Below are 17,047 nucleotides of genomic sequence, written 5' to 3'. Positions count from 1 at the left end.
ACATTTGTGAATCACTCTAGCAGCTCAATTTGTAGTTGGCTGAGAGCCTTCACCAAGTGAACATCAACGACCAGACCTTTATGTTGGTTGAATTCTTTATCAACGGCGCACCTTAACCAGCTGACTATTTTGCTGCTAGAACCCTCTAAAAGCAAACATTTAATGGATAAAGCTCTTGACCATCAAAACATTCGGTGATAAAATTGCTAGGCCCAGCGACATCAAACACCTCTACCAACTGAAATTCAGTAAGTTAAAATCTTTAGCAGCTTGCGACATTTTATAACCTCCCACCTCTACTAACGAAGTATTAGTCTTCAACAACAAATCACTTGGCGTGTGAAATGTTTCAGCAACGAATATTTTATGCTTCTACCAACGGCAGTTAGTAGTTATTAGAAAACTGTGTCGACTAAAACTTTCGTCGTTCAATTTAGCTGAAAGATATCTCTTCCAGCAGCATGGTTGGTCCAGGTCTTTAGCAAAGGAGCCTTTAGTCACAGAGCGTATCTGTTGCCATGTTGGTTGTTGCAGAGCTCCACCCGCTGAAAACGGCCATGTACCAACTGAAACGAAGTAGTCGCTAAATCCCAGTTTTCTTGTAGTGGATACCAGTGATACTCACATATATAATGAGGAGGACTATGAGGAAACGAAATAAGAGAATGAGCAAGAGGGATCTGGAAAAGTGGGTCATGTGAAAATAAGAGAAACTTATTTTAATACCCTTGAAAAGCTACCTCTTAAAATATTGCCCCTTATTGAGCCCGTCCTTATTACGGCTTCCGAAAAGAAAGTCTGGACGACGCCTTTTTCCATGTACCAAGGGTTCTTTCGATTCAAGGATTGCAAATGGGGGAGGTGATGCTCCTGGTGATAAGAATTATCGTTTGGTAATCTTGCGGTGATGTTCTTAGAGAAAAATGATGGTGAATCTCTCTTTTCCTTTTGATGACTGGGGTTTCGATTTTCCCTGTGGAACTGGAGAATGAGCCCTTGCATGGTCAAGGTCCTGAGGGAGACGCGGCTAACGTTCTCCTCGAGGTGGTTGTGGAGACGCCTTCAAAGAAAGTTCATGTTGCTCAAGACAATGCTAGCAAGTCTTTGGATAATATTGTTGCTTCTGGTAAGAATAGTTCCAACTTCGAAGAATGGGATGTTCTTGGTGTGACCCCTGTGAAGATCATAGTTTTGTATCTGGTATTGAGGGTATCGTTATCAATTATTGAATCGAGATAACAATATTTCCACTAAGATGAAAGTTACAGCTCTGAGACTATCATACAATATGATAAAGTTGCTAATAAAGACATGATTGGAATGAATGCCTTTTTGTACCTTTTAGATGATGTTGTGGTCTACTGTGGAGATCCCTCGAGCATCGCAGGTCAGATACATAGTGACGTGTGAATCACGTTATCATGTGAAGCACGATGCATACCTGAACGACACTTAGTGACGTGTCATTTTGTTATCTGAATGACACGTCTCTCGCAAGACGTCTTTGAATGGATAACTTTATGCAGGGCATGCCAAGGTTATAATCGTATATTACTCTGAATGGGAAGAAAAGATCCAGAGGCTCCTAGGCGAACTCCCTCTTGCAAATAAGAAGTTTGCTGCTTTCAAAAAGTCCTATAAAGTACTTAAAAAAGCTCATTCTGCCGATTTGGTGAAGCTGACCGGTAAGATATATCTTCTGTTTGAGCATCTCTCAGTCCAACTCACAAGATTTTTAATATTAAGCTTGTTATCAAATTTAGTTAATCAAAACTGTATATTGATTTATAGTCTGTTAAGGTCGATTTAGGACTTGGAATAGAGCATGGCAGTTGAGTATCAGAATTCAACAATCGACCTTCAAGATTGAAGAGCGAAGAACAACTTTCACTAGACGAGTCGCAACGTATTATTAGAATTGAAGGACCTGAGTTTGGGAAGTACCCTACTTATCTGTTCTCGATTAGACGGTGGATAAAGATCGGATGAAGCCTTATCTGTCCAAAAGACGTGCTCAACTACGGTAACTGGTGAACGGAGTGACTAATATTTATTGATTGGAGACCGGGAGAGGGACCTCATGAACAAAAATAAAAAAGAAGGTAGTATATCCAAGGCCTTAGCTCACCGAGGTCAAGACATTGAGAACTTTGTTAATTAAGGTATGTGAATACTGACTAGCCAATCTCTTAAATATAGCCCGCACATTTATTAACCATAACCCATTTGAAATAAGTACTTAATCTAACCAAACAAAACTTTATAATCATTCCACATATCCTAAAATATTATACATGATTATTATATATAGCCCAAAATAATATGATAACCATTAAATTCCTAAATCAACAATAAAATGAATTAAGTTCTAGTTTTTAATTATGTAAGATATAAGATATGACTAATTTTTTGACGAATAATCAATACCCACAATCAATTTTAGTGTAATCATAATTGAGAAAAAAATCATCTTAAGGATTTTTTTAATATAGAGTATGTTTATGGAACTCTTAAGAAGAAAAACTAAAACCTTAATTAATGCCATTTTAATTAAAGAGTTGCCATCCCATTTACTCATATTATCTACTATTATATCTAAGACATGTATTATGACTCTACTATTATGATAAATATTGTAAAAAAGAAATCTCGAGTACAAGCTATTACTTGGTAAAACTCGAATCATATATTCGAGCAATGTAGAAATTATCGCATAATAGGTTGAGAGCAATTTATTGTTCGACATATCACAATTGCGTATTAAGTTCATAAGGATTCGTCATGTTAGTTTTTATATTCGCAAATTGATTTGCTCAGTATACGAATCTGGAACTTATAAATGATAATAATTGATGAAATATTCTCTAATTAACTCGCGTAAATGAACTGATTTGGTTAGTTTGCGAACAAAATAAATAAGAATAATTACAATCAATCTATTTTATTTTTGGTGGAAAAGAAACTAGTTGGAAGCCTAACGACAAGCTGGGCACCAACACCTTTTTGTACGACTATCCCTAATTTGTGAAATAAATAATTACATTTCACGTTGACGTCACTTCTGGAAAGGTGGTTGTTAGACCCTTTTGAATACTTTTGAATATCTCAAAAGAAATAGTTAATTTTGAGATACTAATGAATACTTTTGAATCCTCAAGTACATGAACTGATTTGGTTAATACGCGGGACCGGTTGATTTTAAGAGGTTCCTAGACACTTTTTATAGTTTGAGTACATAGACTGATTTGTATAGTTCGTGAGCTTATCAACATAAAAGGTTTATGAACAACGAGACGACAAATAGTTCACAAATTGTTTTGGACAGTTTAGGAACTGTTCTATTGTTGTGAGTTATTCAACTCCAACTTATGCTTGAAAGTTTACGAACAACTTAACACCATTGTTCTTGGGCTAATACTTGGTGCACATGGCTTATTTTGACTAATATACGCTTGTACATTCTTCTTTGTAATCCAAGACAAACTTCTTTACATGATCATTCTAAATGGAGAAGTTAAGCCTGCTTGGTATCAGAATTATTAGATCATCGCGCGGTCAAACTCATAAGTTTTGGTATGTCAAGCTTGTTGGCAATTTTAGTCGATCAAAACTATGTCTTGCTTGATAGTCTACTAAAGTTAGTTTCGAACTAGGAACAGAGCATAGTAGTTGAGTATCGGAATTCATTAATCGACCTTGAAGATTGAAGACTGAAGGACAACAGCGCCAACGAAAACTTCACCAAGAAAGATATGCGAAGACTGACTATTTTATTTACTCATATCATATTATCTACCATTTTATCTACTGAGACATGTGATGAGACTTTAGTATAGTGATGAACATTGCAAAGAATAATTCAAACAATAAGGAGTAGTTAAGTTAGTTCTTAAAGTTCACACATTGTTTTACTCATTTCACGAGCTTGAACTTATAAAAATAAAGACTTGATTAAATAAATCTCTACTAACTCGTGTACACGAACTAATTTGCTTAGTTCACGAACTAGTTAATCTTGAGATAGTCCTGGATACTATTTAATTCAATAGTACACGGACTAATTTATGTAATTCGCGAACTACTTTTTTTTAATGTTTTTTGTACATCTTTTATTTTCAAGTACACAAATTGTTTTAACATTTCGCGAACTTGTCAAATTCAAAAGGCTCCTGAGTTACGAGACGACTTTGAGTTCATAAACTGATTTGGTCTTGTGATAATTAAACTCCAATTTAAGATTGTCGATCCAGAACTACTTAACCATGTTCTTGGAAAACCACTTGGTGTATAATGTATGCTTATGCTTGCATATATCTTCTTTGTGATTCAAAGCAAACTTCTTACATGCTTAGATGTATAGTCTATATAGAGAAGTTTAGCTTGCTTGACTACAAAGCAATTCGTAAACAAGGAAACTAGTTCACGAACCTAGCTTTGTTTTTAACTTACCAAACTTTGTTCATCAATATAAATAGAGGACTCCCTGCACACTAGTTTCGGGCGGGGCACTTTAGTCGTTCACGTTACCGCCACTGCAGCTTCGCGGGCCTCTCTCGACGTTGGTAGTGCTCTGCCTTGGTCTCACTCGTTTCCCTAGGTGTTCGCCACGTACTCAATTGTGTCGGGTTGTGGCATCAAGTGCTTAATGGACTACCACAACACGCATCCAACGACTTTTTTCCTGATCTGTCAAATCCATTGGTGTGTAGCTTCATCTGGTCCGCTCTTTTAAATCTATCTCGAAATTTAGATCTTCTCCTATTTCAGTGCTCCTACGATATATAGAACTGCGTTGCGCGGCTTGCGCCTATCTCATGGTCGTGCCACGTGCATGGTGATTATTTTGCAGTTACGGGAACTATGCTTTTCACGTGCCAGGAGATGAGTTGTAGATTTATTTTTATTTTTCTGAAGCATGAATTATTCGCAAAATGTAAGTATACGTGGTCCCTCAACCAAGACAACCGGTGACAAGCGAAGCGACTCTATTTTCATCTTCTGGTGGGCTTCTTCGAGGGGTTTCTGTTTCTGTGGCATTGCGGGATTAATGCGTGATGATTGGATATCAAATAAATATTTTATGTCATGCATTTCGTTTGTGAGTATCCAGATTTTGGGCTACCGACCAAAAAGATTCTGCTATCTGTTGCAGCATCAGACGAATGATAGACATTCAGAGACTTGATTTTTTTTTTATTTCCATATCAAGAGATTCTTACTCTTGAGATCACGTCATTTAAGCATATTCATTGATCGTCTGACTGGATTCTATGTGTGGGCATAATTTTAGTAAAAAAAACAAACTTAGAAGATGATGCCAACTGCATGAAAATCTAAAAACGAAAGTGAGAATGTACTGGACTCCACCTCATCTACCCTATCTATGTCAAATGATTAGTTCACCAAAACACCCATCTCCATTAAACTCCGTTAAATAAAAGCTTCGGCGATACATATAAGTGCCTTCTAAGCTGATCAGAAGATGGGAGGAACAAAACAAAAATTATAAAATGTGTACACACTTGAGTCAAATCCTAGCCAAAATGGGATCTGGTGCATCAGCCATTCACTTCCTCTGCCGTTTCTTCGCAGTCTTTGTCTCACTCTCTGTTTGTGATAACTTTGCGGAGTCATTCATCGATTTTCCCCTCTCCATATCCGCACCTTCCTCTGCATTTGATGAACCATCTTTCCTTTTGCAATTTGCATTCTCCCTCTGTTTATCAGTTTTGGGGGTATCAGTCTTTGATTTGGTACTGGTTGTACGATCATCATCCGCTGTCTTTTCGCTAAGCTTTAGTGCATCATCCGACTTACGGCCAAGCTTAGACTTGGTGATGTTTTCCTCGGAATCAGCATCATTCTCTTTCTTGGACATGATGATGGAACTTTGTATTACCACCTTTCAGCTTACCACTAGTTTCAGACTTGGTATTGTTTTCCTCGGTATCAACTTCACTCTCGTTCTTGGACACGATTACGAACTTTTTACCACCTTTCAACTTACTGCCAGTTTCAGAGTTGGTAGTGCTTTCCTCCAAATCACTAGTACTTGCATCCTGAGACTTGATGACAAGCTTTAAGGCACCACCTTTATTTTTAGTGCCAGATTCAGATTTTGTAATATTTTCCTCTGTTTCACCAGCACTCCAATCCTTGGACTTCCTGCCAAGCTTTGGATTATCCTCTTTTGAGTTGCCGCTGGAGTTTGGTTTCGAAATGTTTTTCTCTGTTCCAGCAGGACACCCATCTTTGGACTGGCTGCCAAGCTTAAGGGAGACATCTTTCAAATCGCTGCCAATTTTTGGTTTGGTGATGCAGTCCCCTGTTTCACCGACCGACACATCCTTGGACTTGCTGCCAATCTTCAGGGTATCATCTTTTGGCTTACTGACACTTGTAGTTCTGCTAGTGTTTTCCTTATACTTGCTGGCGCTCGCATCCTTTGAATGTGTGTTGGTTTTTGAACTGCCCTTTTGCAACTTAATATCAGTTTTGGCGATGATTTTCTCAGATTTACCGCCACTATCTACCTTGGACTTTCCACTAGTTTTTGGAGCATCATCCTTCGACTTATTACCGAGCTTCGGAGTGCCCTCTTTTGACTTACTACTAGTTTTCGCAGTGCTTTCGTTGGATCTTCCAGAACCATCCTTGGATTTATGTGAAATTTTAGGGATGGTTTTTGTTCTATTAAGTCTGTCGTCATCCTTCAATTCATCTTCGGGGTCGGTGGCCTCCATGGATTTACTGGTCAAACATAAATCTCAGATTAACAACAATCCTCTAACATAAAAATATTCATAAAAATGAACAAATAATGGTGGTGCACAACTTTACTGACCTTTTCACTGAAGAATCTGTCTTTCCATGCTGAGTTGACGAATCAGAATCTGTTTTCATTTTCTTGCTCTCATGCCTAGCAAAAAATTGAATTGGACGATAACAGTAAGTGGGAAAATTTAGACAGATAAAATGTCACTAACAGAGGGTAACAAGCAATTCAATGTATGACATGAAATTCAAACTCAGGATTGCTACACTGTGGTAACTGGATCTAACCCCTTTTAATCAGAATATGAACTTGTAGTATACGATCATCAAAATTTTATTTACCTAGTAGCCACATAATATCAACTCCTCAAAATTAATCACCAATTCTTATCATCCTTTTCTTTTTATAAGAAAGAAAATGACGAAAGGATGATAACGTCATGCATAAATTCATGGCCAAAACACATGAAAGTAACAGTTTATAATTACATAAAAGCATCTCTAAAAGAAAACATGGAATACCAGCTCAAGGTTCTACACTTACTTCTCTTTAACATGCTCCCATCGTTCCTTGGTGAGTTTCAACACCTCTACATCACCATCAACATATAATACCTGCACAAGAAAAGAAACTTACATGTGATAAAGCGAAATACAAAATATCAATTCCAGCATAGAATGCAAACATTAGATACCTTGTGCATCTTCTTAATGGGATCAAAAGAATCGACCACGCCTTTATAAAACCTGCAGAACACAGATGTAGGTTCTCATTCTACATGGTACCATTTCTTTATCTATCTTTTATTCAAAATAAGCAGCAGTATCTTCATAGTAATTGTGCACATAGCCAACACTTACTTCTTATCATCTGGCCACCAAACTTTTATCCTGGAACCAACCAAATTCTCATCATGTTCTTCAACAGACGACATTTTTTTAGAAGCCTGGCACAAGAAATTCAAGGGAAAGACTGTAAAGACAACAAGTAATAGAGAAACTTCATTTCAAAAAAGTACCAATTGAACAGAGCGTGGCAAAGGAATAGTGAAGCAGAAAAGTTCTGGTGCTTAAAATGATTATGAACTACGAGTATAATTACTTGGATACATAAGTTAAGCAAACTGCATTATTCTAAGAGTAAGGATTAAATCAGCGAACCATCATAAAATCTTGAAATAGTGCTAAATGTACGCACATTCAGCACTCTTAAAGCCATACATAATGTCCCAAGTTTAGTTGAGTACACTTGATTCTGGGCCAACTCTATCATGCAGACACCTCAATAGGTCAGGTAAGCTCAGTAACTTCTCCAACTTTATCCCAACGTAGCTTATTGTAGGGTTGAGGAAATTTGCAAACCGAGTTGTATGTTTTATGCTTTCAAACTCTCCCTTCAAGTATATATCTCAAAATAACCATTATCCTTGCAGTTATTCGTTTACATTGTCATCATTCAAGTGGACTATCAAAACAACAGGGTCATATGGGTTTGGTGCATAAGATGCAAAAGACAAACTCAGTAGAATTACTTTTTTATTGCATGGTATCATCATTTCTTCCATATATAAACATCACGACGAGCCATCAAAGGTTTGACTGCTTCTTAGTTTCCATGTGCGAGAACCGGGATAAGTTGGCATATTTTTATTATGGGTGGGTTGGTCTCTTAAAATGTTTTTACTTACTACTCACATCATAATCCCGTAAATATAGTGGTTTATTTTGCAGCAGCAACTGCACATATTAAGGGTACCAAATCAGAGCTAGTGTCGATCTAAAGCAATCAGGAAGAACACCAACTACGAAACCACTCTGCTGGCTGTAAATAGCAGCAAAAGTAGCTACTCACTCCCGGTGAAGCTGATCTCAGATTACAGCCTTGTGATAAGATTTTTTTTTTCCAATCCGCAGAAAATCCAGAATTTCAATGGAAGCAGGAACCACTCAAAAATTAATTGCTTTTTTTTAGACGATAAACCCAACAGGAAAGTATAAGTACTGCAAGGCGGTAACAAGTACCAAATGGGAGAGGGGCAAAACATGAATTAATGACAAAATTAAATATATGTAGTCTAAGGAGAACTTTAAATAATTATGAAAGAACTAAAAATTCATACCTCTTCCTTCCCTGGGGTACGTTTTCTCTTTGATGTTGTTTTGGGTGTTTCTTTAGAAAGACTGCGGTTATTCGCTGAGTTTGAGTTGGACTTTGTGGTTCGAACATTTGTTTATACAGAAAAAAAAAAGACAAAATCCATACGTAAATATATCAGATCAACAAGGTGAAAAAGAACGAGCAGAAGGTGCTATAAAATGAAACAAATAAGAGGCCAACAACTTAGGATGATACCTTGCTACTCAGGTCACCAATTACGTCCTTCCCGGTAATGGTTCCCCCCTTTGCCTTCTTTGCTTCACCTCCCAGCTTTTTCAGTGATGGTTTGCCCTCAGAATCACTTCTATCTAACTTCTCCGCAGACTTCTTTAAGCTCCTTTCTTCTGAATCCTTTGTAGGATCACAATCCTTCATGACCCCGTCCTTTTCAGATACCAGTTTATCCTCATTGACCGCCTCAGAAACTTCCCTTTTACCCAAATGTCCAGATGGCCGTGCTTCCAAATTACTACTTCCTTCAGAGGCCTTTTTCAGGATACTGTCTGAAGATACTGGCCCTTCATGCTCAACTTGATCATCTTGTGGTTCTAAAGGGGAACCAAGTAACCTTTTTCTATTTTTCTTTTTTAAATCTAGGCCCCTTGTAGAACGATTTTCATCAGGGTCACTCTGCCTTCTAGATTGAGATTTGATAATAGAAAGATCTGGGTTCTTTCCTGGAGAAGTTGGAGTTACCAAAGACTTTCCATTGTCGGTAGTGGATATACCATTGCTTGTCACAAGCTTTTTCGATTCTTTTACGAGGGGGTGAGTAACCACTTCCTCTATTTCCATCTCTTTGGTCACCTAATCAAAAGACGAAATATGTTGAGCTGATGTCTTAGCATTAGATATATGTAAAAGCAGAACATTACTAACATAAGATTACTCAAATAATTACTTGCCTGTGGCTCATCAGAGGTCATTTTCTCATATGGCTTGCCCCCATTTTCCTGAATGATGCCAGAGAATTGAGTCAATACAACTAGTCACAAGCAGTTCACATTTTTCAGGAGACTTACCACACAAGCAGTAAGTAACAAAGCTTCTTTTTTTCACGATACATTCACCGTAACATAAATCATATTCTTGGGAACTTAACCATTGCAAAGTTTTAGCACAGAGAACTGCAAGATATAGGTATACCTAGTAGCACATAGAACTGCAAGATATAGGTATACCTAGAGAATCTTATCAAGGGTACTGAAAGAGGAAACAGTAGTTTCCAACATAAGAAAAACTTAAACCCTTCTCAGTGAAAATAGTTGCAACCAATATATGTTTCAAAGAAGAAAAACCATTCAGCAACAGAAACAGCTCGAGAGATTCACAGAAGCAAGCATCAAAAACAATTCTTTCTGAGATAATGAAAATAGACATAGATACAGAGAAGACAACAAGAAGCAGACCGAATGTTCTTCTGACACATCATCGCAATGGTTGATTGCATCAGGCGTCTCTTGACATATACAGGAAACAACGTCACTGTAATCATTCAGTGACAAGCCTGTGTCTTCCACTATTTGCTTGAGGTATGGCTTCAACTTAGTTTTGCAGTTTTCAAGTACTTTCTCTGCCAATTTCCTCATAGTAGGCAATACATCCTATTAAAAAAACATCATTACTCATTAGCCAATAATAATTAAAAGAAAAAAAAAGGAAAGATAAATTGGAGAAGAGCAAAAATTAAAAGAAGCACAACCCTCCAGATGACTGGTTCAGATAAAACTTAATGAAAAAATATACAATACCGAGTTTACGACTTACAGTTTGCTATGAACCCATGGGACCTTTAGCAACTTGGGGAACTTTGATTGGAATATGTAACCTATCCTCACAGATTAACAATGTGGTTGTTGCTTCACATAGGCTACATTAGCCTCAGCAAAAACTAATTTTGTGAAAACAATTCGTATGAACTGAGGTCCTTTAAGCTAGGAGGAGACAGATGAACAACAAAAGTACGACATCTCACCATAAGTCCAATGGGATCAAGACCCTCAACTATCTACCGAGTAGGATCAAAATCCAGGGTCAGGACAAAAGGCACAAAGGTAAGTTCAAAAATTAGCATCCAGGTTCAAAACTTACAAAGAGAAAAATTAATTAGCATCCTCACTTGCTATATCCAAAAACTCCTTCGGCAACACAAACCAAGGATGGTTAAAAAGAGAAAGAGGTATTACAATGAGAAAAAATAATTAGCACCCTCACTTAATATATATAAAATATACTTCGCCAACACAAACCACAAGGATGGGCCTGGATGGTTAAAAAGAGAAAGACGTTTTACACAGAGATGACAAGTTTGTAGGGTAATTATAGAACCAAGATTCTTCCAAGTCAAATTATCCATTTTCAATAACCACAAGGAGTGCGTGCATTCAACAATTTTTTTCTCTTCGTGCTTTCAACTTAAATTCATTTATTAACTATCTGTATTCCTGATGAAGAAAGCCGTTTCTTGGTCAAAAATACAAGACGAACGTAGTATCTTTCGTTGTCTGTAAGAACATATTACTTGGTTCACTTAAATTAAAATGTGAAACATGATAACACCTAGAAGTATAAATACCAAGCTGCGAAGCATACCAGTCTAGTAAGAAGATGAAGAATACATTATATGGTAGAAAATTACCTGATTGTCCTTCTTTAAGATACTTAAAAGAAGAGAGAGAATCTCATGAGAAATATCCTCGCTTTCTTCCAGAACCAAGGACATAATTTTCTTCATGGAGGTAAAGACACCCTCCGGGTGGAAGTCCCTGTAAATTAAGTAAAAGTATTCTCCCTCAACAGTATAAAATAGAAGCTGAGAAAGGTGCAGCTGATATGAACACAAGTTAAAAAGTCTACTGCTTACATACAATTACGTACTCCAATAAGCAATACTATAAGCAGGTATTGCTTTAACACGTTAAATCATCCTTTCCAACATTAACCTTAAGGCGCTCTCATTTAAGAAAACTTTTGATACGATATAATGTACGACCTCTGCATGGCTAACTCTAACTGGAGTCTGATTTGACCGTGCCCAAGCTTGGGTTCTACCTCTGTGAGAACTATTGACATCATCATGGGCTGTAGATACTAAAAATTCTAAAACATGGTTCAATTTGAACTTCTTATCATAGCTGTCAGTTTTCACCACACCCTTAGGTACTCGTTGTCAAGGGTACACTACTAAACTTCCACTTTTCATTTTACTTTGTCTCACTTGGTGTTACCTAAACTGTATATTTTCAGTGTATTATTAACGTCACCGTCATTTTCAATTTCTTATTCTTTATCCCATCACTACTTGGTTGGCTTCCTGACTGAGTTGTAGACCTCCAAAAACCTCTATTACTCTGGTTGTATTAAGAACAACTTTCTTAGCACCATCCCAGTGTTTATTTAGCCTGTCAATCAGTCAGCGTACAATGTAGTGTTCTCACTTGTTATGTTCTTTTTCCTTCTATATTAATCTCTCCTATACAACAACTCACATCATTGTTTTTTCCTTCAACAATTAACCATACATGAGGCATAACTATAACTTACACAATGCATAACAGATGCAGGGAAACAAAGCTTCTGGGTTTGTGTAATGGCTGTCATACAAGCGAACGAATCATGAACACTTATACAGAAACTTCTCGTCATTCAACTAGAACTTTCTACTTGAGGCTATAACTTGTGTGATGTATAGATGTAGCGTACGCAAATGATAAAAAAATTTAGTATGTTTGTAGAATGATAAAAACCTTTAATTTGTTTGTGGAATAATAATAGAGAATATAAGTTGTAAGCAAGTTGTCACTACGGGTCTACGCATGTTACTTATAAACAATTTGTTTCCGATATAGACTAAAACACGTGAGGAAATGACCATGTGAACTTTGTTAGATTCAGAGAAATGGCACCACAAAGGTGCAACATGTGTTAGCAGGAATATGCCAATATTCGTAAAACAATTCTACATTAGTTCAATTGAACCTACTCTCACTCCTTTGAACTGCAAAAGGTTGGACATCTAAAACCAATACAATGATCAGTAACAGACACAGACTATTTAGTTTTCAACCTACCATCAGCATAAAGGGAGTTGGAACAAAAATAACATAGCTTGACTACTAACCTAATGGTGTTCAGAAAATGCTTGAACATCTCAAGGATGAGCGAGTCACACTCTAGGTCCAGCATGACAACGCAAGACTGCACCTTTGCCACAGTATGAAGAATTGAGACCCTCTTAGAGTAGGAACGATCAGACATATCACACAGCCTCTCAAATACTGCTACAATCAGCTCAAATATATCCTACACAGTAGAACAGCAGATGAACCCGTGGAAAATGAGGGATTTGAAACATCAGGAGAATACAAGAACCATACAAAAGCATTGGAAAAGATAACCTGACTACCTTCATTTGATCATCACTATACGGAGCCTCGGGTGCTGTGATTCTAGTGATCTCAGTAATGCAAGATGCCACAGCAACTTTCACATCCGCATCAATGTGTCTCAAAAGGTCATCTGCAGCCAGTGCCCTCACCAATGGAGAAATGGCCTTTTGCATCGACTTAGATGGTGACTGATCCACCTTCAATAAAAGAGCCTCCACTTCCTAATCCAAATAAGTAAACAGAAAGAAAATCTCATTAAAGCCGAATCAGATATTTGGATAAAGTGACAATTTCTTAATGGCCTTCCGTTTATGAAATTTAAATGAAAACAGTTTCATGCAACACAACCCTGACAAAACCAAGCAAGTATAAAAGGCGAAAGATGCGACCTAACTAAGTGCTAGATCCAACTCCAACAACTCTAAGATAAAAGGCATTCAACAAGTAGATAAATCAATAGACCATTAATTTCCGTACCCTTTTTTTATTTCGTAATTTCGATGAAAGTTTATTTATCACCTATTCCCATTTCAAATATGAACAATCAAATGTGTGAACACCAGACCAAAACAAACAATTACCAGTGATCAGCAGAGTAAAGAGAACTTTAACCTTTTTCTAATTTTCTCATTAACCCTGCGTTGAGGTAGTTAATAATTGATGGTTTATTCCTACAGGTCTTCGCATGTCGGATCATTTTTGGTGGCACATATTGAGTTAGCTTCTATTGCTAGGTATTACTAGCTTAAGTGCTAGTCCAGTTTAATGGAGCTTATGAGTTTGGCAAAAGTCATGGCTCCCAACAGCTGGTATTTGCTCAGCTGTGCCTCCTATCCACCACAAGGTGGCTTAGCAACATATGATGCTATGCACAGGACCAGGATACCTTAAGTTTTGTGTTGCTCTCTAGTTTGTGAAACCTCAAAGTATATACTGTTTAATTACTGCTATGTGGTTTTGGATCAGCAGTATTTATCAAGTGAATTTGGGCTATCAATCAGTTAAGGCTCTTCTTTAAGGTGTTGTGGATATAGTTCTAAGTTGCAGAATCTTCTTCAAGTGACTGTCATCAGCCAAATTTGGGCAGTTAGGTAAGTTACACACAAATTAAGGTTTGAAGATGATTTGTAACCTTCACTCATGCTGTCGTTATTTTGGCAAAGTCGGAATGTAGAGGAAAACTCCTAGAGTAAGTCCTCTTTGTCAGCACCATCCGTTGTATGAATGGATCAAGGTAAACACTGATGGATGCTTATTAGGGAATCCAGGTTGAGTTGGCTGTGATGCGGTTATTCAAAACCATGAAGGTTTAGCGATGGGTTGGCTAGCTTGTTCTGTTTGGTTTAAAATACTTCAAGTCTTCAATGATGGTTGAATCCTGGTTGGTTTATTCATGCAGTGGAGCTTGTTAAGTTAAAGTGTGACTCTATGACAGTTATCTTGACCTTGAATAGTAAATTCTTGTTTGTTGGTCTATTCACATCAGATGGGACAATTTGCAGGTGTTTTTTATTATCTCTGTTGTCTTTAGGAAAGAAAATGATTCTGCAGATGTATTCACCAAGTGGGGTGCTACTTCTGGTGATCCTAGCAGGTAATTATGTCATTCCTTTCTGTAAAAGTCTATGGCTTCAGATAGATTGGGTCGTTCCACCTATAAATTTTCTTTTAGTTTCTTTGCTTCAGTTTTGGAAGTTGGGTTTTAATTAGTCCCCTTACATTTTGTTTTCTCTTTTCGCATTCTAATTAAAGCTGGTGTTAATCTAATGAAAAAAGGTAGCTGGCAAACCGGTAGAAGATAATAACCAAACGAGTGCAACTAACTACCTGATTAAGTAATGGGGACTTGATATGGCGCACCTACTGTTACATGTTGTTGATCTAGATACTATAAATCTCAAATGCGTTTTGGGCCACTAACTAGTATGATAGTTCAAAATCCCAATCTATTACAAACAGCCTAGTTTGAGAAACAGCCCACAATCTATTGAGTAGGTCAACATAAATAACATTCCAAGCACTATTAAGAATGAAGAGAAGACATTTAAAAAAGCAAAAGACACCAAATAAATCACTAAACCAACAAACAAAAACAGACGACACAAAATCAAAAAGGGCATTACCAAGCTATTTATCTAGTTAATAGCAAAGTTGTACTGAGAAGAGCAAAGTAACAACATGCATGGTACAAGATTAGAATATTTTGCAAAACCTAGAAGTAGAACAACAGTGACAGGCAAGGATATAGAGCAAACCAAATTAAAACCTTAAGCAAGAGAAAAGCTTACAGATATAAGGGGAAGAAGTTGATCAACTGAAAGCGGAGGTTTGAGGAGTTTTCTCCCAGCTTCTTTGAGTTGATCTTGAAGAATCTTCTCTTCTGGTGCTGTAGCCATATCCTTCTTTTTTTTTCTAGAAAGATGAAATTGTTTTAGTTTTTACAAGAGAGAATAGATCTTTTAAAACTTTGGTTTGTATACCTAAAACTCTAATTCCATTTTGAAAACCCTAGAAACTATCGAAAAATAAAAGATTCTAGGGTATTCCAAAATTAATAGTAAAAATGCAGAAATAGAGCAAGCATTTTTGTGGTTTAGCGATGTATTTCTGCTTTATTTATAGTTCTGGTATCCTCCCACCTCATTCACTCACTCGCTCAACTTTTCAGAGAATTGATCTGTCACTCTCTGCTTACCACTCTCTCTGCTGCTTATATGGGGGTTCACAGCGGACTTCGCCCAACTTAATGCATTTTAGCTCAGCATTCCCTCTCGTGTCCGCATTGTTTTTTCTCCTCCACTAACCAACTTTTTTTTTTTTTTTTCTTTTTTTTTTTGAAAGGTTCGCCAATTTTATTTAAGAGAGGAAACTTGAGGTTACATTTTTAGGATATTTAGTTCCAATCCTATCATTAAAAACAATGTCTTGGATGAAGGATGGGAGTGTGAATTCCCAGCTGTTTGTTGTTGTCGCTGCCGTGCTCTGTGTTTGGTTGGATAATGCTTTGTTTGCCAATCCATCAGCAGCCTGGTTTGCTACTCTCTCCAAGTGTGTGTGATTTTGTAGTACGGAATTTCACCTAGGAGCGAGTTGATTTCTGCTAGCATATTGTTTAGGTATCATGGTGTTGGTTCCTTTTTTTGTATTAGATGTAGCAGTGCTTGTGAATCAACTTCAAACCAGATTCTCTGCGATTGGTTTTGAGTAGCTATCCTTGTCGCCAGTAGTAAGCCCCATGTTTCCGCCTCGATTGATGTTGTTATCCCGAGTGGTGCCGCCATTGCCTTGAGTAGATTCCCGTCACTGTTTCTGCATATGATTCCTGCCCCTGCCGGTCCTGGGTTACCTTTGGATGCGCCGTCTGTATTTACCTTGATCCAATTTATTCCCGGTGGAGTCCATCCTATGTAGATCGTTGAAGTAGTAGTTATTTGCCTTTGTACTCTGGTGATTGTTGGTCCATTCGCCATGAAGGGTGCTACGTATTTTTGTGCTCTTTGATACTCTTCATACATCACCATTATAATTTGGAATGTTTGCACTGGTTGTTGTCGTTGTCGTTTGTATACCTTTGCATTTCTTGCCAGCCATATATGCCATGCTGTGAAGCCGAATAATACTCTGTCTTGTTCTGAGTAAGCCTTGTCTAGAATGTGGTGTATGTTGGCTGGGCATGTGCTATAAGTGTAGTTTGGCTGCCTTTGCTGGTGTTGGCGTTGTTGTGGTA

At 37.4% G+C, this 17,047-nt stretch overlaps 1 protein-coding gene across 1 annotated transcript; it reads right to left on the bottom strand.

The window, feature by feature from the left end:
• Positions 1-5,312: 5,312 nt before the first annotated feature.
• On the bottom strand, positions 5,313-16,040 carry LOC113299144. Its single transcript, XM_026548106.1, has 13 exons — positions 15,609-16,040; positions 13,338-13,541; positions 13,053-13,234; positions 11,571-11,697; positions 10,342-10,536; positions 9,838-9,885; positions 9,128-9,739; positions 8,895-8,984; positions 7,636-7,721; positions 7,470-7,521; positions 7,319-7,389; positions 6,845-6,919; positions 5,313-6,750 (listed from the first exon to the last, which is right to left on the bottom strand). The coding sequence occupies exons 1-13, from the start codon at positions 15,714-15,716 to the stop codon at positions 5,859-5,861; spliced, it is 2,742 nt and encodes a 913-aa protein (XP_026403891.1). The 5' UTR covers positions 15,717-16,040; the 3' UTR covers positions 5,313-5,858.
• Between the last annotated feature and the right edge of the window lie 1,007 nt (positions 16,041-17,047).

This window comes from Papaver somniferum, chromosome 7 (genome assembly GCF_003573695.1).
Source record: "Papaver somniferum cultivar HN1 chromosome 7, ASM357369v1, whole genome shotgun sequence".
NCBI classification, from domain to species: Eukaryota; Viridiplantae; Streptophyta; class Magnoliopsida; order Ranunculales; family Papaveraceae; genus Papaver; species Papaver somniferum.
The sequence above is the reverse complement of the archived record's forward strand: the minus strand, read 5'-3'. Positions and strand labels throughout refer to the sequence as shown.

Coding starts and splice junctions, on each gene's coding strand:
- LOC113299144 (XM_026548106.1), bottom strand. CDS start 15,716: ATGGCTACAGCACCAGAAGAGAAGATTCTTCAAGATCAACTCAAAGAA. Junction 9,886..10,341: donor ATGTGTCAGAAGAACATTCG/GTCTGCTTCTTG, acceptor GGCATCATTCAG/GAAAATGGGGGCAAGCCATA. Junction 7,522..7,635: donor TGGTGGCCAGATGATAAGAA/GTAAGTGTTGGC, acceptor TGTGTTCTGCAG/GTTTTATAAAGGCGTGGTCG.